At 43.4% G+C, this 24,086-nt stretch overlaps 1 protein-coding gene across 38 annotated transcripts in view; it reads right to left on the reverse strand.

Moving 5' to 3' along the window:
- PTPRD (protein tyrosine phosphatase receptor type D) overlaps positions 1-24,086 on the reverse strand; it is a 2,362,472-nt gene that overhangs the window by 50,035 nt on the left and 2,288,351 nt on the right. For all 38 annotated transcript variants that reach the window (XM_063914017.1, XM_063914015.1, XM_063914014.1 and 35 more), the window contains one exon: positions 8,061-8,236. In XM_063914017.1, coding sequence (XP_063770087.1) covers positions 8,061-8,236 — 176 coding nt within the window. The remainder of the gene's footprint in view (positions 1-8,060; positions 8,237-24,086) is intronic.

The raw sequence follows: 24,086 nt of genomic DNA on the forward strand, positions 1-24,086 counted from the left end.
TTTCTCTTGAGGGATATAGGGCTGTGATGTTCAGCGCGCTTTTATCGTATATGGTAATAAGATGCGCCCGCAGAATATATTAACGCTGGCATTTAAATATTTATTAGAGAAATAATTTTAACTTTACAGGGGAAATGTGAAAAGAAACTCATACTGTAGGTTTCTATTGAGCAACGATATCCGCATCCAAGCTCTGGAATGTATCGCATTCCAGAGCATTGTGAATTTGAGAAATGCGGACAAACCTCTGAAAACTGCATTTTCGATGGTTTGGCCAAAGTTTTAACTTTGCTGCATTCCGCCTGCTATCAAACCAATAGTCATGCACAGTGCAACTGATGTGGATAGTGCTGGCTATTCAACAATCAGTTTAGTTCAGGGTGCGTAGTGCACATGGGCCCATGGGTCAAAGGGGGCCTTGCGCTACACATCTTGCACCCAAGAAGGTTCATCGCTTTGTCTCCATCCCGTAATGGCACTGTGCCAGAGTCTTCTGCGTATACAGCATCTTTCGGAATATATCACCATAAATATGGTATAGTGAGAGCATGTACAGGGGTTAGGGCTCTGCACAGACATACTTGAAACCTACCACCGCCAGTTATCAGGGGGCTTCCACTGCACTGTGAGGGGGCTGCTGAGCATAAGACCCTTCATCTCTTAAGATGACCCTGTGCTCTGGATTGGAAACTACAGTTAGCATCATTACTACCCTTCATTGGTTTCACTTCTGTATTAATTTGTCTACCTTGTATGTCCCTATTTTATCTTTATATTCTTTTTTCTCCATATCTGGCCATGCACAGCACTGTATCACTTTGCAGAGCAACAATAAATACAATAAAAGGATAAAAGTACTTCTTAATTTACTTTTTTACTTTTATATTAATTGCATTTACTTTTTTCTTTAATTTCTCTTTTCTATTGTATGTTCTGCTACATGTGGTACTCTTTTCCAACAGCATAAATAATTGAGGAACAATTGTTGGATGGAGGGGAATAAAATCGTGTCCATAGATACTAGCCTATGGCATATCACAATGCCTAGGGCACTCTAAGCTCTAAATATGACCATGATAACAGGGAATTATATCTAAAAAATTATTTCTGCTCACAAGAGTAAAATATATACATACAGTATACTGTAGTCATTGAATCTCTGGTTAGAGAACCAAAAATCAGAAATCCAAAATCCAAATGATCAGTTGCAATACAACCTTAACTTGTCATCTACTAAGAGTTCCACAAAATATTGAGTCCACTGTAAAGCATTAAAAAAAACTCTTTGAAGTCAGTAATTAATTAAAAACATCTTTAAGCAGTGCTGGTAGCCGCAGAACACATGTAGATGTTTTGATATACAATTACTTTCCTTGCCACAGAGACTAGGCTTCAAAGAATAACCATTGAGTCTCAGCTTCAAAAAATTACCACCGAGTCTATGGCACGCTCTGTGTGGATTTGGGAACCGGGTTAGGTGAAGGAGAATCTGGAAGTCTTACACAGAAGATGGTTTCCTTGCACAGAAGATGAGTAAGAGTAAAGTGGCAGGCAAGGCCGTAGGTAACCGTACTGCAGGAAACAGACTGTCGGGAGCTTGTGGAGGTTGTGGCAAAAAACTCGGTCTGGGTTCTCACGAGGCACCAAACAGAATTCTGGAATCTGTTTTTGGATTGCAGTGGAACACAAAGTACTGGAGACACAGTTTAAGCTGTGTGAGACATATCACTGGTGATTTATGACATCCCGGCTTCCAAGTTTATACCAGCAGCTGCTAACCCATTGGCTCCTCGTGTCAGCAGACCTTTCTTTAAGCGGATTGGCTATTGCAGTCATCTGACTGTAATCCAAGATGGTGGTGTCGCCGATCAGCACACAGCCTACCTCCCACCTGAGACCAGGGAGAGAGATCCACGGACCCCTGCCAGCCTGCCCACACCCTTCGCCACTGCCAGCAGCCCGCACCTCTGCCAGAGAGAACCTGCCAAAGCGCACAGACGGGTAAGTCCCGGACTCCCCTGTTACCTCATGGCTAGACTGTGACAGTCTAGACTTAGAGAATGACCATACAGTCTAGGCTTCAAAGAATAACTATATATTGCTGTGAGAGTACCTCCCTGGACTACTGCCATATTAATCAGTCCAACATTACAGAACATATTGAGAGTTTTATTTTGTCAGAAAACACTGTTGGTACAACTCCAAAATCATTAAAATTAATTTTAACAAAACTGAAAAATAAATGAGAATACAGAGAAAATAATTTAACCACAATACAAGTTTTGAAGCCAAATAAGGTAATCAATATGTACAAATACATCTTACATGTCTTATTTTCATATAAAAAGGTTACCTTGAAGCCACTATTACGGATCTGATTCATATGTGCACGCAAAACCCATTGCGCTGCGATTTTGTAAGCAGATCTGCAAAAATACGCTAATACCGCAGCCACTGTGAATTGTTTGGCGACGCCCACCGGTGGCATATCAAATCCGCTGATTGAGTACAAAGACGCACCATCAGACACAGCAACTATCATCTGAGAACCACCTGGTTGGTTAGAATGTCGGTCAGAGGCAGAGGCGTCACTAGGAGGTGTGGACAGCACCTAGGTGTCACACTCGGAGGGTATTAATGCTGTATGCATGAATAATTGAGAATATTTATGCAAAGAACACCTCTTTTGATAAGATCTGTCCTTTGCATTGTGCGGACTTCCTGGCTGTCTGCCTTCGCATGGTGAAGCCATGGGGTGGGAAATCCTTCTCTGTCAAAAAGTCAAAAAGTTAAGCTAATGAACTGAATGACTAATTTTTAAAAGCTGTTATTTTGAGACTGGTCAGCTTAGAGGTTACACTGGTTTATAGCAATGAAACAAACTATTAGAAAAACCTGGAAAAAATGAGATCAGTATGATATCCCGGCAGTCAGGAGACCGTCACCAGGATCCCGACAGCCGGGATAGCGGAAGCGAGCACAGCATGTCCCCGGGCAGGCTCACACTTCGAGCCCAGTGACGACCTTAGGGCGCCACAGGATTATGGGGGTTATTCCGAGTTGTTAGCTCGCTAGCTACTTTTAGCAGCCGTGCAAACGCATAGTTGCCGCCCATGGGGGAGTGTATTTTTGCTTTGCAAGTGTGCGAACGCGTGTGCAGCCGAGCGGGACAAAAAACGTTTTTTGCAGTTTCTGAGTAGCTCTGGACTTACTCAGCCCTTGCAATCACTTTTTTTTGATCTCAGAATTGATGTCAGACACCCGCCCTGCAAATGCATGGACACGCCTGCGTTTTCCCAAACACTCCCTGAAAATGGTCAGTTGACACCTACAAACGCCTTCTTCCTGTCATCTCCGTTTAATCCAACGCCCAGCAACGATCCGCTTTGTACCGGTACGACGCGCGTGCGTATTGTGGTGCATATGTATGAGCAGTAGTAACCGGTTCACTGCGCTGTGAAAAACGGCAGCGAGTGATCAACTCGGAATGACCCCCAATATTCCCCCCGGGTGGTGGCGTGGACCACCACCCAAGTGGGGATTCCAGACGGTGGTCGGAATGGTAAATTGACTGCCTCCCGAAAATACATTTATAACCACCTAGGTGGAATCCAGCTATCCACAATACGTGCCAGTGATCTACTGCATGCTGAGACAATGGAAATGTGAATAACAGAGATCAATGTCAACATAATTACTCTAAATTAATAGAAACATTGTACTCATTTGCAAAACCGTGTTCCAATATAGTAATTGGAAATACTTGATATAAGCAATACTTTCACAGTTGCAGATGCTTCTAAAATGTTAATTTATCAGTGTCACCTACTATATTTACATGTATTCCAACAACAAAAAGCTTTATAATTGTAAATTCAAATGAACGTTCCCAATCAATGTGTTACCATAGAAATTGTATTCACCTCACACAAAACTTTGGTTACCTAGGTAATTTCCTTAGCGTTGTAAAAGCTTAGATTTGATGGAAACGGTTCCTTCATAAAGTGCACTGCACTCTACAGGAACAGGTTTTCATCTTGCACAATAAAAATAAAAATGTGAATGTTTTTGAAGAAAGCTTGCAAATAAATACATAACATTTATTTGTAAAACAGAATATGACAATAAAAGCAGTATTTTCATCACAAACCATTATCTAAAGAAACTAAAAGTAGCTCTAATGTTCAGAGATACAGTGGGCTCATTGGCAGAGGTAAGATCTAAGCCTGGAGGGGTGGTGACAGCAAATACATAAAACTCTCCCACTATAACACTGACAGCTTGTCACATTTACAAATCACCATTATTTTTATGGGAGGAAAAAAATACATACAGGGGTGGAACATGGAATTGCCAGGACACATAGAAAACAGTGAAGGGTGGGATAGAGATGCTGTTCTACTCTTCTGAGGGCCTCACACACAAGACCACAGCAGAGCCTCTTACTCTGGGCCTGAAAATGTACAGAGAAACCCTGTTTGGGAAAGAGAGCCAACTTGGCATTGGTGTATCTACAATGGGTAGACCTTTCTGGAGTCCTAAGTCAGCGCTGCAGCTGCGGCAAAGAAATCACTGGAAGAATGGCAGTCGCGCATGCACCGTGCCGATTAGTCATCAGAACATGGCGGCCGCCATGTTTCCGGAGACCTGCGCATGTGCAGTGGTTTCTGGCACAATGCCGGAGTCTACAGTGCCGTAGAGAGGAGAAAGTCTGTATGGAGTCTACACACCGGCCCCCTCCTCTATTAATCTGCCCCTGCAATTCGGGCTTTTTCAAATCCAGAGGTTTGTTATAAACATAAACTACAATGGATGCAGAAACACAGCATACTATACAACACACCCTATGCTTGGAAAGAAGCAGAATAATAAACTGTCACCTACTACATTCTAGTACAGGTGATGCACACAGAAACATATATATACGTTTTTAGGATGGGTTAATGATAACAAAAATAAGTACATCAAATACCTGGCAATGTGTATAGATCTGAACATCACCACCTCAACACTTTAAAACTGAAATTATGGCCATCATTAGGGTAGAAATGAATGAGACGAATGCATAAACTAAAGCACAGATGAAGACAAAAGGAAATGTTACACACTGACTAATCAGAGTAATGAGAAAGTCTCTCACGTGCAAAGTGACCTTGTAATGGAATGAGGCTTACACGGCTGTCTTTCACCTTGATTAATGTGTGATGAGATTAATGTACTCTTTAGTTTTATTTTATTTTGTGAGTTAAAAAAAATAACCAATCAATAATAAAATGACAGAGATACTTGAACTGGAAATAATACTTTTGTTACAAGCAAAGGGAGCAAATAAATTTGAAGCTATGGCTGCAGGATTTTACCATGGAGGTGGGCAGGAAAATCTGCCATGGGTATGCGTTTTAAATACCGATTGTTGGTATTCTGGTGGTCATAATACCGCTGCCGAAATCCCGACAGCGGTACAATGCCGCTGCCGGAATACCGGTGAGGGAGGTGATTCTCCCTCTATGAGTGTCCATGACACCCATAGAAGGAGAATAGAACCTGTTGTGGATGAAGCGAGCCACCATGCCCGCAGCAAGCCTGCAAAGGGCTGGATGCGTTTGCCCCGCTGCCGGCATTGTGGCAGACGGGATGCCGCTGTCAGTATATTGACAGCCGGCATTCCGTACGGCGGGATCCCATATGGGTCCTCTGCCATAAGTTTTTAATTTTGGCAATCTGTCTCTTTAACTCTAACATCAGGGAATAGATGAAAAAAAAGTAAAAATAAGATCAAAAAATGAAAAACTGAGTAAATGAACTTCCAGTTACAGCAATCATAAAATAGTTTGCAGTGGTTTCATCCATTTATCATTAGTTCTGACTAAACACAGTCATAATCATATTTGTTTAGTGTAGGTTAAGTAGCTCATGTTAGACATACGAGTGTAGTATGGTTTGCCGGCAGTCGGGGTCCCGGCGACCAGTATCCCGACCGCTGGATTCCGGTGCCGGTATGGTGGTCACAGGGAGGCCGGCAACCTGAAGACCACCCAGGCATACCTACCACCCACAGTGCTGTGTTGCTTCATGGGTTCAAGAAGGAGGGCACAACAACTATTTACCGACACTGTGTGCTTCTAGCATCTGTGTGCTAACTGCTTATGGGAGAATGCTATTTGCCCTAATAGCCCACCTTTTGTCAATCTTAAAGAAGGCATGGTGTTGCACATCAAGGACTCCCAGTAGTAAGAGGGTAAAGCATAAACGGACACTAGTAGAGTGTGGGATCTGTGTTTACAAACCTTTGTTCTGCAACATTGTACTCTCGGGATGTATATCCCCTTATTATTTATTCAATACGGCCAAGTGGCTTCTACCTGGCTGATTAGATAAATTAATCTGAATATTGGCAGAGTACTTTCTATTCCAGCTGACCCTTCCCCAGCCATTCATAAGTAATGTAACTCAACCAATCCTTCCATTTGAAGAGAGAGATTACTATTCCAAGTCCTTCTATATGGATCAACCTGCTTATATTTCCAAATAATTTCAGTATAAACGGATACGAGAATGTTGTATTTTTTCACTTCATGAACAGTCCAAATCATGTACTTAGATGTACAGCTAGGCAGGGAAACTAGACACAATATACATCATCTGTGCAAACATTCGTGGACTATATTGCTCCCCTAGCAACCTCCAAATATTCTCACAAAGTAATGTGCCACTGTGAGGCTGATCTGGCCTTGGTGGCTGTGAATAAAGAACCCAAATCACAAATAAGCTTAATCCGCAACACTCCCACATCCAAATGAGGAATCACTTAAAAAATGATTAATTGTCATCTGTGTGCCGCTATTGGGCCTAATTCAGACCTGATTTTCACACAGCAGATGATCAGGCCTGAACTGCGTAAGCGCCTCAGTGCACCGGCGCATGCCAGACAGCCGACGGCCATCTCAGCCCTGCAATCGCCTCTGCCTGATTGACAGGTAGAGGCGTTCGCTGGGCAGGAGGGGCGGGCCAGCGGCGTTTGGCCGCCATTTTATGGGCGTGGTCCGGGCAATGCAGGCATACCTGGACTGTGCGGGGGGAGGGCCGCGGCACCTGCATGACGTCACACGCAGCCGCTGCGATCCGAACAGCGATGAGTAGCTCCCTGCCAGCGCGCAGGATCTGCTCTGGTAGGGAGCTACTCATGGAGTATAGAAGCATCGCCGCCATGTGATGCTTTTGTACTTGTGCAGGGGGGTCGGGCCTGACATGCGGGGTGGACTAGCCCTGTGCTGGGCGTCCCCCCGTATGTCTGTGTGACTGATCGTAAATGTGCTAAATTTAGCACATCTAGGATCAGGTCTGAATTAGGCCCATTGTATTTTGGACCTTACTCAGCATCAGTTGCAGTTTTGCTAATTTAGCAAAACTGCAACTGCTTACGATCGCATGCTTGGGACCGCCCAGCACAGGGCAAGGCCGCCCAGCATGCAAATTCCCGGCAGCGATGCAATCGCAATTCAATTGCTGAATTAGGGATGTTTTCCATCACAACGGCCTCATGTGACGTCACGTAGCTGCTTCGAAAAATGTTCCTGGCCCAAACCCGTTTTTGTCACAGCGATCCCGTAATGCCTCCTGCAAACACCTCTGACCGTCAATCAGGCAGAGGCATTTGCATTAGTGCTACTCCTGCGTGTACACAAAATCATCACTATGCGATCACATGGCTGATAACTTCCATACTGAATTAGGCCTTTTAACCATGAATAGTCCAATCCATATACAAGCAAACACTATCTGAATCATGATTTCCTACATAAAAACACTATTAAAAAAAAAGAGAAATAATTCAACAACAGCTTAACATACTGTAGCACACACTAATAAAGAGAACTAGTGAAGAAAACAGCTTACATAAGACACACTGATGAGGGAATACATCTCGGTTTGATTTCATCAGACTTCTCTATTACTGATATTAAGATTTCCCAAAGAATCTTGGATTTTGCATATATGACAGTTAAAACACAATATATATATATATATATATATATATATATATATTTCTATATACTAACCCTTGATCTCTCTTCCAGCTTTGTCATCATTACAACTGTGGCACTGCGTTGCTCCCACATCATTCTCCAGAAATCTCCGAAGGTTTCTGGAAGAGGCCCTTGTGTTGCTATATAGGCATTTTGTTTTCTGTAACCATCAATGTAATTGGAATTGATGTAGTCACTTCCTGGTATGCCTGTAAAAAACACACAACAAATAACTGAATGTGGGGCTCGTTGTAATGATCCATCAGAAGTCCTTGTATTACAAATGTCAAGCGTTCTTTTCTGTTTGTGATAGTTTCATATTTCTTTCAAATAGCTATTAAAGGAGGATTACTTCCAAGTCTCGAAAGATTTTTTAAGTAACATTATTTATGCAGACTGAATGCTGGCACTAAATGTATTTGGGTTAGAATCAGAAAAGTTAATAGTTTCCACAAAAATAACATACTGGCCAGTAGGTTTAGTTTATACAAACTATCAGGCTGATACATGATCTCACTGTTACACTTATATATAAGGGAAAGAGACAAACAATGGCTCCCAACATTTAGGGGCATATCTAATGAACTTATTGCCGGCTTGGACCTGTTCAGTTAGGTCCAGCAAGCTTGTGCGTAGCAAAGATTTTATGTCACAGTCTCAGAAGCTGCAAGGAAAAATCTACAGTAAAATCATCCGCTGGGTTTTATTATAAAGGGAAAACCACAGATTCCAGCATTTTACGTGGCTTTACCACACTGATTGGCTGTGTATGTGTCTGCTGAGAGCAGTCCTCAGCCCCTCCTTTTATTTCCGTTGAAACCTCATCAATGTGAGCCAGAAAAGTCAATTTTAAATCACATCACAGTGTTTAATATGATTGACCCAGGTTCAGTGTGAAAGGCACCAACCCAGGAATAACCCAGGTCGAAACTGCAATGTGAAAGGGTCTGAGCCTGCTCGGACCTGGGTACAAAAGCCGGGTTCAACCCGGGTTTGCGATCTGAATGCGGTATTAGTTTTAACTACTTGCAGATAAGATACAGATGTGTCCTCCTACATCTAGCCTCAATAGATATGCTTGGTGAGAGTGAACTGACAGATCCCGTGCAACCCCGTTGTCGTCTTTTTTGCCTTGCCTTGTAAACTTGTATTTCTGTGTGTGACTTGGCAAAAAAGACGCCTGACACTAGCATAGTCTCAAGGGATCTGTAAGCCAGTACCAAGCTGTTGGTACTAAATATGTGATAATAGAGGGTAAATATATTGTCAAATGAAGGTATAAACAAGCACTGCATAGGCAAATGCAAGAGGGGTTTCCAGTAGCCCGGTATATGCCTGAAGTATTACATACACTGCACTTTGTATGAGGCAGACTATAGAATATCAAGTGCTATTTTATCCTCTTCATGGGCTGTCAACTCTTGCTCTAAAATCAAGCATATTTGAACCCACTCTAGAGATTCAGCGAGCAAGTAACTGGTTGGTTGCAATTGTGCATGAATTTACATGTCACGTGACTCCCTTATAACAAATGTAAAATTGTGCCAATGGACCTCCCACAATGCCTTGTTATTACTGTAAATGGTGCATCACGTGCTTTACCACAGGCAGTGAGTGTGCTGTACATATTGTAAACATGCGACAAATAATAGCGCTGCCCTTAGACTCACCCCAGTTATATTTACAGTAGTTCTGATGTTTTAAAAGTAAGTATAGATTGAAAAAACATTGATTGGCATATTATTTTTTACTCAAGCTGTTTGTTCACAAAATAAACCTTACGTTGGTTTTGTTGTTTGCATGTTATCTAATCAATAGCAGGTTAATGATTTTTTCTATATATAATGTATAATTGGTTTGTAATAAAAATCACCCTGTGAGTTATTGTACATGTAAACAACACACTTATCCTTTAATCAATAGAACATTAAAGAAAACTATGTAGCTTTAAAGAACAGTTATTCTCATGCTGATTATTTGTGAAAATATTCCTGGCATAGTAAGGCACTTTACTGGCAATACAGTAAATGTATTGAATTACTGAAGTAATGGGATTGAATGTTTTGGTTGCTGGAGGGTGGCAGCAAGCAGTGCAGTTTATCAATGTTATTATTCTTCTGAATTCTCTGCCTGCAGTGCTGGGCTGGAGCATCTTGTTACATGAGCTTCACAATGCCAGGAGCTGGAAATTCACCTTTTAGCGGACGTGGTGCTCCTCGCACTAATAGGTTTACCGTTACTAAAAGGACTGCTAAATACAAGTCTAACATAAAATAAAGTGCAAAAAACAAATCTACATTTATTCAGCCCTACCTCATTTTTGTTGCTCACTTTCTTTGTCATTTGCCACTTATCTATAAGGTTTTTTTTTCTTGCAATACCTATTGTTTTTCAACCTTAAACTCTGTTTTTCAACCTTAAACTCACAAAAGCGAAAGATAGTTGCCTGTCTGGGAGTTTATGCAAATTGCCTTCAAACTCCTTCCCTTGTGGCAGAATATGCAAGGATTGAGAGTCACACTCTTAGAGCCTGTGCACAATGTAATACCTATTGGTGCATCCTTATACAGATCCATCCTCATATATCTAGCCTCAATACACCCCGCAAGATGCACAGCGCGAGTGAGGTGCTGGGTCCCGTACAAGTTTGCTAGCGTCAGGTGTCATATTTCGCCGAATAGATGTCTTAGTCAAAGAGCAATTCAGCTAGGATACACCCGGAGACTGTACTCATTAATTTGATGTATATCTGTGTATCTGTATATGAAGCACAACAGTCGCTGCATCATAGCACTTCATATACATATTCAGAGATTCAGGGGTCTATTCATAAAGCAGTGAAAAGAGTGGAGACGCGCGCCTTTGGAGAAGTTGCCCATGGCTACCAATCAGCTTCTCCATACCATTATATAGTACACAAATTATAAATGTTACTTCAATGCTGATCGGTTGCCATGGGCAACTTCTTCAATGGCTCACTTCTCCACACTTTTCACTTTTTCATGAATAGACCCCTAAATCAGATAGATACATAAGTGTTGCATATTAAATAAATCAGCACGTTCCCCTGGTGCATTCTAGTCTTTGCGACTAAGATCTATTTTTGGCAACAACAACAATTTTTTTTTTAAAAAGACGCCCAACGCTAGCAGAGTCTCACGGGACCTGGCGCGGCAGGAGGATGAGCGGCAGGAGAACCTGTTTGGTATGACTGCAGCAAAGGTGTATGAGGATACATCTGTGCATCACCATTAGGGTGACCAATCCCAGGATTGGGATAGGCGGGATAACAGGATTTTGGCCTAAATTGAATCCTGGGATTGGAGCTTCCAATCCTAGGGATTTGGGGATTAACCACCAACTGCTTTTTTTCAATGCTGAGTAGTGTTGAGCATCTTCAGCAGACAGCTCAGATGCTGCCCGGCTTCCCCTGCCCCTGGCTGTGTGCACTGCGCAGCTTGACGTGATGTCAGAGGTAAAGCTCTGCAGCCTGACGTGAGCCATGCGCGCTGCCTGGACCACCTGCACCTGTAATTCTTCTGTAAATCTAAGACTGACCATGCCTCCAATCAGACATAAGCCCTGCTTATATAAGGTCCACCACTAGATCATGCCTCCAAGCTGGTTGTCAAAAACAGTAACTTCTTTTTGCATGGAGACTTATACTGCCAGTGCAGTGATTGCATCCAAAGCACAGTAGACTCAGATAATGCCTGCCATTGATGCTATAGTACCATTGCTATTGATTTATTTCAGTGTTGAATGTGTCTCCTATACCTGCTCTGTTCTTTAGTGAGTAGAGTGGCCTTATTTATCATAGGGATCGATTTCTATCCAGACAGGTGCTCTGGCTATTTACTATGTGCAATGACTGGAGATGGCTAAATGCATACTTGGTAAAATGCAATTGCTTTACTCAGTGTGCATTAGGCCTTACAGAAGCTAGGTTATATCCTAAAGCATGAATAATCTTTATATTATTCTCTTAATATTTACATTAGACAAACAAAGATATTCTGTCACAGTGTCTTGCTGGAATGTCTGGACAGCATTGTCATTAGAGGAGAGACAAATGTAAAAGCCAGAAAAATAAAAAATGATTTGTTTCTGCAATTACTGACAAAGATCAGGACAACATTTCAACTGTGGGCCGGCTTCTTAATGGTCTTGAGCCGTAAAGTCACAACAATGAGCTTCACAACAGGTTGTCCGCTCCTTTCCATATACACAAAAACAACAGTCTTCCTACAACGAAATGATCACATTTAAAGATGGATTAGAGCTACTGATGTAGGCTGAAACATCACCAGTCTAACATATTGCTTTAGATTTGCAATATGCATAATTCAAGAGTAAAAAGAATATTCATTGTTCATACCTAGTATCACAGATTCAGTGATTAGCAGTCAATCACTTACAGAAAGCTATCATGCAAACAATCAAGAGAAACCCAAGTCAAACTAAGATGCTTTGATTTAAACAGCAGTAGAGCTATATCAAACATTATTCTGGCAAGGAATTGTACAGATTAGAAGAATAATGAGCAGATGACCTTGGTCGGCTTGGTCCATGGCTGATATATAGGCAGAAAATATGATGGAGCTTTCAAGGTATAAGCAATAAAAGATTCAAAATAAATCATTTTTGCATTTACAGTAAGGACGTGATGTGGTTGGTGCTCGTTTATCTGGAAACTAATAACGTTCATTTCAAAGAGCAGGCAATAACACATTATTTGTATAAACTGTAAAACCCATTTAGTATGAATGAAAGATAACTGGACTGGATGGGGAATGAATGGGGAATGCCCCACTGTACAGCATACATACAAGATGATCATAGGATGGATTACAGTGATCTAGCACTGACACCCATGTCTAACCCATTCTGTCAGTCAATAAATGATCATTTAGGGGGCGTGGTCTGGCTGCTGATTGAGGCAGTCGCATATTGAGTGAGCTCCTGAGACTCAGGGCTTTTCCCTCTTTATAAACCCCTTCTCTGAAATCTTTTGTGCCCTCAGCGGCTCCCCTGTTCCTCCTGTTCCCCCCTGCAGTGCCCCTGTTAGTGCTGCGGAGTCGGGGAGTGGTTTTAACCGCTCCTGCGGATTGTGGCCTACAGGGCTCCCATAAGCCGGGGCCTCGATTTCTTCTCCAGCCCGGCGGCAGCTCCAGCATCGCCGGAACGGGCCGCAAACCTCTCCCGGACCTCTATCTAACACAGTGCCGCCAGCCGCGGCTGAGATATTCCCCGCTGCCCGCCGCCTACCTTCACTGCTGCTCGGGTGCCCTGGACATCGCTGTGCGGGACGGGGCGGAAAGACGCCCGGTGGCCATCTCCGCTGAACGGCTGCTTCCTGCTGTCTCTCCCCCACTGGGCCCCGGAAGTGAGCGCTCACCTCGGACTTGTGGTTAGTGGGGCTCCAGTGGGGGGGGGGGAGAGAGGGGTGATCGGGGGGCTGTGTGCTGCAGGGAGTCCTGTATTGGAGGCATAGCAGTGACCTCTCTGCTGCCCACACACTGTTTCCAACCCAGGTGCAGTACCCACATGAACCAGTTGGCTCCCTGCTGTTATCAGAGCCATAATAGAATTATTGCTGTTGCTGATCATAGAGGGAGGGCCACGGAGCCTGGGGAGTGGTGTTGCAGCCGTGCACTCTCTGGCGCACGGCGTCCAGTATCCACACCCGGATCAGCTATATAGTTTCATAACAATGTGTCTGCCTGCCTGATGCCGCCCTAAGACCACGTGGGGGCCTTTGCACGGCGACGGTCCACATGTTCCTATATTGCCGAGGTTCTGTGAAAGTGTAATGCTGCACTATCTTATTTGAAGACCGATCTCATGGTGAGAGGGATAAAGAAAAAAAAGGCCAAGACCAAGCCGGACGCGATCTCATCCCCTACGAACCGACATTCCTCGGATTTACGTCAGTTCTTAACTACTCCAACCTCAATACCCGCTGCTTCTTCTACTGTCCCGGCCTCCCCGAACCTGCACGGTCTGGTAGACGACATGACGTCCCCTGGGACTTTGCAGCCTCCGCAGGCCCCCACTCTGTCTGCGGAGATAAGCGAGATCTTATCTCATGTAAAATCACTTCCCACGAAGCAAGACTTTTCGGCCTTGGAGACTCGCCTGCTTTCCACCATCACTCAGGAAGTGACAGCGCTGCGACAAGACATGTCTCAAATTGCGACCCGTGTTGACGTTCTGGAACGCCATGAGTCGTCTAGCTTGGATTCTCTGACTAAATTTCGGGAGGTGCTATCTCATAAAAGGGACGATATCTCTTTTCTAAAATCACGTATTGAGGATATGGATAATCGCGGCCGGCGAAATAATATCAGAGTCAGGGGCCTACCTGAGAGCGTTCAACAAGCCGACCTGATAACTGCTCTATCTACAATATTTGGAGAACTTATTGACCTAGACCCGAACAAGGATATTATATTTGATAGAGTTCACAGAGCCCTCCGACCTCGTGGCTTGCCATCTGACAGGCCACGCGATGTGATTTGCAGGCTCCACTATTATGTACAAAAAGAGGAAATAATGAGGTCGGCCCGTCGCCTGGACAGTATTGACTTTCAAGGAGACAAGATTCAGATATTTCCTGATCTCGCCTGGTCGACCCTGCAGCAGCGTCGAGCCTTGAAGCCTCTTACTGATTCTCTCAGGAAACTCGAACTGAAATATAGATGGGGCTTCCCTTTTTCCCTTCAGGTTTCTCACGGTGGCAAGGTCGCAAGTCTCTCTAGACCTTCGGACTTACAGACCTTCTTCATGACCTTGGGAATACCTCCGGTACCGTTACCTGACTGGGAAGCTTTTCACCAACTACCAGATCTACCTGTTGTGCTCCCTCCAGACGACGCGTGGCAACAAGTACATTCCCCACGGACGAGGGGAGCTACTTCTAGTTCACGTTCTTCTAAGCCTCCCTGAGGGGGAGGTTTCGTCCCATGGGGACGTGAATTCTCCTTACTCATGTCATACACCAGGTTCTTTTCCTTAAATAGTGCTATGTGTTGCCCACACGTGAGATCGGTTTCTGTAACGTTGTAAAGTTGTAATGGTTTCATAGATGAGTGATGGGGTATCGTCGATATGTTATTTTGTTTTGTTCAAGCTGCATTCATTATTTCTGTGACGATACTCATATACATAATTGCTCAGCTTTCATGAAACTTGGTTAGATGGTTTTTAGATTATACGTATATATATATATATATATATGTTTACATATTTTTTGTTTATACTTTTTTATTTTATTTTTCTCTATATGTTTCACCTGTGCCTGTGTGCACTCCTCGGTAATACTTTATATTTGTTTAGCTTCTATTTTGTGGACGGTCGCTGTCCTGGGCCCCCCGTAGGACCCCCATCATGCTGCATCCCCTGTTTCTTTGGACTGAGAGTCGGCAGGATTCCGCTCCTGTCCTTTTTGCAGCTGTACTTTTTCTAGTATTCTCGGCCCTCATTCCGAGTTGATCGGTCGCAAGGCGAATTTAGCAGAGTTACACACGCTAAGCCTACGCCTACTGGGAGTGTATCTTAGCTTCTTAAAATTGCGACCGATGTAATCGCAATATTGCGATTACAAACTACTGAGCAGTTTCTGAGTAACTTCAACCTTACTCTGCCTGTGCGATCAGTTCAGTGCTTGTCGTTCCTGGTTTGACGTCACAAACACACCCAGCGTTCGCCCAGACACTCCCCCGTTTCTCCAGCCACTCCTGCGTTTTTTCCGGAAACGGTAGCGTTTTCAACCACACGCCCATAAAACGCTGTGTTTCCGCCCAGTAACACTCCTGAGGAAGCCTTTTATAGGTGAAACGCGTTGAGGACCTGTTCTGAACCCCCTTGACTCAGACTTACACGGTGGATATACCCCGGACCACGGAAAAAATCCTGGACTATCCAGATAAGCTTTATGAACTCTTTCTTTGAGAATATATATTTTTTATGTTTCCTTTTTATGAATTAAAACCTACATATTTTTTAGCCTGTGATATATTTATCTACACACGGCAATACATGAAGTCCACCACTCTCTAAACATACGAAGGAAAGCCGCTCTTGACAAAAAGTTCATATTTAAAAGCTGTTTGGTGTTCATATTCTGGTACGCTTAATACCTATCGTCTTCTATGAATTCCAATATATTTACTAAGTGATTTCTGCACTATGAGAGGTGCCTCTCGCTCTGATTATTTACAGACCGGTGCATTTGCAAACTGATGATTGAGAGAACATCCACATTGACGTCCAATCTGGGGACCAATTGCGGTGAAAAATACTAAAAACATTTGATGTGCCCACTATAGATCATACTTCTGGTACGCATATTACCTATAGATAAGACACTATACACAACCTAATTCGGTGTGAAGATACTGCACTATTAGGCGCTTGTCCCTCCCCCTTGTTTTTTTCAGATTAATTTGTCACTAAACCTAGTGACACTTTGAAGGACTGAGCTGCCACCCATAGGAAAACCCTAGGGAACTAAAGTGCAAGTCAATCAACTCAGAACTCTCTCTTCTTTGAATTTAAAAACTGAGAAGGAAAGTAGCGCACCAACTGATTTCTATTTTCATATATATATATATATATATATATGTTTACATAGTTTTTGTTTATACTTTTTTATTTTATTTTTCTCTATATGTTTCACCTGTGCCTGTGTGCACTCCTCGGTAATACTTTATATTTGTTTAGCTTCTATTTTGTGGACGGTCGCTGTCCTGGGCCCCCCGTAGGACCCCCATCATGCTGCATCCCCTGTTTCTTTGGACTGAGAGTCGGCAGGATTCCGCTCCTGTCCTTTTTGCAGCTGTACTTTTTCTAGTATTCTCGGCCCTCATTCCGAGTTGATCGGTCGCAAGGCGAATTTAGCAGAGTTACACACGCTAAGCCTACGCCTACTGGGAGTGTATCTTAGCTTCTTAAAATTGCGACCGATGTAATCGCAATATTGCGATTACAAACTACTGAGCAGTTTCTGAGTAACTTCAACCTTACTCTGCCTGTGCGATCAGTTCAGTGCTTGTCGTTCCTGGTTTGACGTCACAAACACACCCAGCGTTCGCCCAGACACTCCCCCGTTTCTCCAGCCACTCCTGCGTTTTTTCCGGAAACGGTAGCGTTTTCAACCACACGCCCATAAAACGCTGTGTTTCCGCCCAGTAACACCCATTTCCTGTCAATCACATTACGATCGCCGGAGCGATGAAAAAGCCGTGAGTAAAAATACTATCTTCATTGTTAAATTACTTGGCGCAGTCGCAGTGCGAATATTGCGCATGCGTACTAAGCGGATTTTCATTGCGATGCGATGAAAAATACCGAGCGAACGACTCGGAATGAGGGCCCTCATCTCTGCTTAATATTATGGTACTTCGCAACGTGGTTTTCCACGCTGCATCTTCTTTTCCTCCTTTCTCTGCTCCCCCTCTCTTTCTATTTCCTTCCCTTGCTGCTCTTCCTTTCCCCCCTCCAGTGTCTGTCGGAGGGATGACTATTGTGAAGCCCTTAGGTCTGCCGTAATGAAGGGGGTGAATGATTTACATGTCACTACCCTTAATGTTAAAGGGCTGAATGTTCCCGAGAAAAGGTCTAAACTCCTCAAATGGCTCAGAGATGAGAGAGTTGACGTTGCCTTTATTCAGGAAACGCATTTTAGGATGGGACATGTGCCGTCCCTAAAATGTCACTACTATCCTCATGTTTTCCTGTCTAATAATTCTGCCGGTAAGACATTAGGCGTGGCTGTATTATTGGCTCGCCACCTGCCTATCCTTAATGTTACCTCCCATAGAATAGCTGAAGGTAGAGGGTTGCTGGTGAAATGCGATATATACGGCCAACGCTTTTCTTTTTTGAACATATATGCTCCCAATGCTAAACAACCTTCCTTTTTGTCCTCGGTTTTAGATAATGCAGAGCCTCTTTTGGAGGGGGTGGTGGTGATGGGAGGCGACTTAAATTGGACCTTAGATCCCCTCCAGGACAATTCTAAAAAGGTTTCTTGCAGGCCGGAGAGGGAGCATAGGGGGGTGAGGCGCGCCCTGCTCGACCACCAGCTGATTGACACATGGAGACTGACACATCCCGCCGAGATAGATTATTCCTTTTTCTCACACCCACATCAGACATATTCTAGAATCGATTACCTGTTTCTAAATCACCGACACCTACATCTCCATTCTGATGCTTCTATAGGACAAATTGTGTGGTCAGATCATGCCCCAGTTAACCTCACATTACGCCTGCCTCCCAGTACACATCGCCAATGGTCCTGGCGTTTTAACGACACTTTTCTGCAGGACGCGGACTGTCGGTCTCGAATCGACAATGCCTTAGATTCCTATATCTGTACCAATGACCTAGATGACATTTCTAAAGTCTCGGTCTGGGAGGCACATAAATGTGTCATTAGAGGGGTTTGTGTCCAGATAGGATCTTTCCGCAAAAGGCAGAGGGAGAAACTCCGGGGTGAATTACTGTCTAAGATACAATCTCTTGAGCTTTTACACAAGAAATTCCAAACCCCACAACATTATGCTGATCTTGAAGCTGCTAGGGCCGATCTGAATAAGCTACTCTCCGACAGAGTCAAATTTTCTCATCGGAAATGCCGTAGCAGATACTATCAATGGGGTAACAAACCCGGGAAATTACTGGCCAAAGCCCTTAGAGAGCAACGTGCTCTTACTTTTATTCATACAATTAAAAATAGTCATGGTCAGCCCCAACATGAGACACCTCACATCGCTAGGGCCTTTAGGGCATATTACTCCACTCTGTATAACCTTTCCGGTCCGACCGGTAGAGCGGATAAGTTGTCCCATCAAACAGCCATAGCTGACTACTTACGTGACTTAGACTTCCCCACGCTATCCACAAAAGAAGTGGAAGATCTAGATGCCCCTTTCTCTACTGAGGAGGTTAGGAAAGTCATTGAATCTTCTCCCAACGGCAAGAGTCCTGGCCCTGATGGGTACACCATTGCTTATTATAAAGTTTTCAAGGAGAAATTGGTTCCTCTACTCACGAGAGCCTTTAATACTATATCAGAACACTCGCCCTTCTCCCCGCAATCTCTCGAAGCCCATATTGCAGTTTTACCTAAGGAGGGTAAAGACCCCAGTCTTTGCTCCAGTTATCGGCCAATTTCACTATTGAATATAGACATAAAACTTTTTGCCAAACTGATTGCAAACCGCCTTAAACTATTATTACCTGGTTTGATACATGGAGATCAGGCTGGATTTGTTTTAGGCCGAGAAGCCAGAGATAACACCTCTAAAGTGCTCAACATGATTCACTATGCGGGCCAGCTTTCGTCCCCATCAATCATACTGTCGACCGATGCTGAAAAAGCGTTTGACAGGGTGGACTGGGACTTTTTGTCTGGCATACTGAAGCATCTAGGGCTCGGTAATGCCTGTCTTCATAGAATCCTATCTCTTTATACTTCCCCGGCCGCCAAAATCAGGATTAATGGTTCCCTTTCTGATTCCTTTTCTATTTCCAATGGCACACGTCAGGGCTGCCCACTATCCCCGTTGCTTTTTGTCCTTTGCATGGAAACATTAGCTCGAAGCATTAGGGCCAATCCGAATATCTCGGGTTTGTTGGTAAAAGGGACTGAATACAAATTGGCTTTATATGCCGACGACTTACTCGCTATAATTTCAAAACCGGTCACCTCTTTACCAAACCTGATGGTAGAATTTGAGAAGTTCGGAGCCCTCTCTAACTTCAAAATAAATTATTCCAAATCTATTGCCATGAATTTAACTACTCCTCCTGATGTAGTAGAGGGTCTGAAACATGCCTTCCCTTTTACTTGGCATGATCACAAATTAAAATATTTGGGGGTGCTACTGTCCAATGATTTATCCAAATTATTCTCCCTGAATTTTAGCCCCTTGTTGGCAAGGCTTCGCCTAGACTTCCAGAAATGGAAGAAATTAAGATTATCATGGTTCGGCAGGATCAACGTTGTCAAAATGAACGCCCTCCCTAGGATATTATTCTTTCTCCAGACCCTTCCAATACACATCCCCCTACTTTGGTTGCGAGACGTCCAGAATCTTATTCGTGCATTTGTCTGGGGATGCAGAACACCCAGGTTTAAACACGACATTTTATTTAGGAGAAAACATCAAGGGGGGTAACAACTCCCACATATTTCTAACTACTACCATGCAGTACATTTGAAAAGGATTCTGGAATGGTCACGTGCTAAAGATCGCAAACAATGGGTTCTTCTGGAGGAGGGATGCCTTCCACATTATATCGAAATTGCACCTTGGCTTCCTACCCTTCCGAGGGTTACCCACCCCACGGTCTCCCCCACGCTTAAATTATGGGCCACATTGAGATCTCAGAGCCATATATCCTCCAAATGGTCCCCTTTAACATCCTTTCTCCATAACTCCGAATTTGTTCCGGGTCTTCATGGGACAGCTTTTGCTCCATGGGCAGAGGCCGGGATCTTCAGGGTCGGTCAGCTGATGAGCTCGGGTAGGGTGCGCTCATTTTCAGATGTTCAGTCTCATTGGAACATACATAGTGCTGAGTTTTGGAAGTTCCTGCAGGTTCATCATTTCATAACATCTTCCAAGAACCTTTCTGATATAACTAGGGATCTCACCGGGTTCGAAAAACTATGCGTTTCTCCTAGCTCTCCCACATGGAAGTCTTTTTTCCGCAACCTCCTACCTTCATGGCTTCCTGGGAGAAGGAACTGCCAGGGCTACCTACACAGATCAAATGGGATTCCGTATTTCGTAACGCCCAAGCGAGCTCTTTATGCTTATCGACATTAGAGACCCTCTATAAACTCATATATAGATGGTATAGGACTCCTCTTGTTCTTAATAAAATGTTTCCCTCCCTCTCGAATCTGTGCTGGAGATGTAGAAATGCCCGAGGGAGCTTTGTGCATATTTGGTGGGATTGCCCTCTTATAATTCCATTTTGGGCAGAGGTATTCAAGTGCTCCGAACTGATAGTGGGGGATGTGATCCCGAAAGACCCAGGTTTCTGGCTTCTCAATCACACCTCCGCGGGGGCGCACTCCTACAAACACTCCCTATTGAGACATCTCAGCAACGCAGCAAAAGCGGTTATTCCAACTCTTTGGAGATCCACCTCACCACCCTCGATTAAATTATGGTTTACAAAGATCGACTACTTTTTAGACATGGAAGACCTTATCTCCTTCTCATCTGGGAAAACCGTTAGCTTCACAGCTATCTGGTTTCCCTGGTACGACTTTAAAGACTCTCCTGTGTATCGGTCCTACATGGCTACATAACCCCCCTCATATTCCGTGTACGCTGTCTTTCTGATATGTCTCAGATCCCTAATAGATAAAGTTTCCCCCCTTATCTTTCAAAGAACTCGTCCTTTCTGCGCAGACACTCTCACCTGACTCTACCTTTCTTAAACTTTCCCCTTCCTTTTTTCTTTTTCTTTTTTTCCTTCTTTTCCCTCTCTTTCTCTCCTTTCCTATTTTCCTAAGCTGTTTTATTAAAATGTTCCCCCTTTATATGTTCTGATGCTGTAAGTGATGCAGACAACTTATTTCCATACTTTGGGTGCTTCAAACGTATTGTACTGACATATATGATATGCGATGATTTTGCCCCCCCCCCTTTGGAAATGTATTGTTGTAATGATCTGTCTGCTGCCTTAATTAATAAAAACAGTTTACATTAAAAAAATAAATGATCATTTAAAAAAAGCACATCTTTTATAACAAAGTATAATATTGTGTCTTTTTCTGTATGAGGAAAACCTAAACAATGTACACATACAGTACCTAACAACTGTACCAATTTCAGCAGCACAGTCCCAATTTCAGGCACTCTCCCAAACGTCTTTGTCCCCCAAAGGGATGGGGGTGGTCCGGGAGCTAAAAATTTGGCTTTATTTATTACATTTCAAAAATAAGTGCTAATGCTGTCCACAAATACAGCAATGTACTGCAAATGTAATCATTTTATTTTAGACCAAACTGACCCCATAACAAAGATTTGTGGGTCCAAAATGACCAGCATTCCTGACCAACATTTGATAAGACTCAGTTGGCTGTTGATCAGAATCACTATGTTAATCCTGGTTAACTGTAAATCTTAACCTATCCACATGCACATCCATTGGCGTAATAGTGGGTGCAGGGGGTGCCATTGCTATGGGGTTCATAGTCTTAGGGGACTGGTCATATAGCTGTCTATCAAGTTCCTAGATTGCTGGCTAAGCAATTATATCTGACCCGTAGCCAGGCCTAAATGGGGTGACAATGCATTTTCAATGAGAGATATGTGTAGTGGATGTTATAATGGTAAAGGGAGTCTGTGGCATAATGAACTGGGCCACTGTAATGTGGTATACTGAAGGGCACTGTCATGTTACAAAATATGAACTGTGGCACTATAAAGCAGTGACGTGTGGTGGGGTGAGGCAAGTTAGACAGAGCCTTTCCTGTCATACTCCAGTATAAGACAGAGTTTTGACTATATAAAGTATATGAAAAAACAAAGAATATATTATAAATATTTTCTTTGTATTATTCTAATAATTTTTATAGTCAAAACTCTGGAGTAAAAACTCTATGACAGGTGAGGCAGTGCCTCCCCTGGCTAACTTTTCCGCACATCTCTGATCAAAACTCACCCAATTTCCAGCAGTATATACTACTGCACTTTGTATAATGCCCACATGAACCCTTGGGCTCATATGGTGCATGCAAATCTGGCTCTGGTACTAGTGCCTCCTCAGCCTTTTACCTCACCGCTTGTCACTGCTGTAAAGTGACACAATAGGAAGTGGAGGCACTATAGTATGGCATTATATGAACAGGAGACTGTAATGTGGCATAATATAAATTGGGGGCACTGAAATTTTGCACTGTGTGAACTCTAAGCACTACAGTGTGACATAATATGAAATGGGGACACTACAATGGGCATAAAATGATCTGGAGACAGTACAATGTGGCAAGATATGGAGGCATTACAATGTAGAATTATGAACTGAAGACTCTTAAATGTGACATAATATGTCCTAGAGAAAATGTATGACATAATGTGAATTGGGGGCACTGTGTGGCATAATGTGTAGATGAAGCACTACTTTGCGGCACATTGTGAACTATGGCACTAGTATAGGGCATACAGTGAATTAGGGATCTACCATGGGACATAAAATGACCACTACTGAGGCATCACATTAACTAGGATCAATGGCATATTTATAATGAGTGTAGTGTGTGCACACCCTGCACCTATTTCTTCAATAATTACCTCTTCTGAGTCCAAAATCAGAGGCAGCAGGGCTTCATAATCACATGGAAATGGTGTGGTGGCCATTTTCCTGGCATTTTGCAAAAGTGCAGTAGAAAACTCACCGGAAAATGTCAGCTGCACCATTTTCCCAGAGATCTGTGCATGCGCAATAGACTCTGGCACAGTGCCAAGTTTACTAGCACACACACACTTCTGGCTAGAGAGGAGAAGACCCAGATGGAAAGTGAACAAAGGATCCCTACTCTCTTAATGGGCCAGATGTACTAAGCTTGAAAAGTGATAAATATCACTGTGATAAAGCACCAGCCAATCGGCTCCTAACTGTCATTTTTCAAACACAGCCTGTGACATGGCAGTTAGGAGCCGATTGGCTGGTGCTTTATCACAGTGATATTTATCACTTTTCAGGCTCAGTACATCTCCCCCAATATGTCCCTGACTAGGATATGACTATGGGGCATAAAATTAAGTAGGTCATTATTATGGGGCATAAAATGAACTACCGCTAAAGAGAAAGATGTCTCTCTAGAAGCATTAGGTCTTAGACCTTTCAAAATGTGGCTATGGAGCCCATAAAGTTTTGGCTACGCCCCTGTGTACATCTATTTACATGTCATCTGACTACACAAACAGAGCCCAAGAGAAATCACTTTGCATGATCTCTGAGAGACTGAGGGGTCTATTCATGAAGCAATGAAAAGAATGGTGAAGTGAGCCTGTGGAGAAGTTGCCC

This window comes from Pseudophryne corroboree, chromosome 1, assembly GCF_028390025.1.
Source record: "Pseudophryne corroboree isolate aPseCor3 chromosome 1, aPseCor3.hap2, whole genome shotgun sequence".
Lineage (NCBI taxonomy): Eukaryota > Metazoa > Chordata > Amphibia > Anura > Myobatrachidae > Pseudophryne > Pseudophryne corroboree.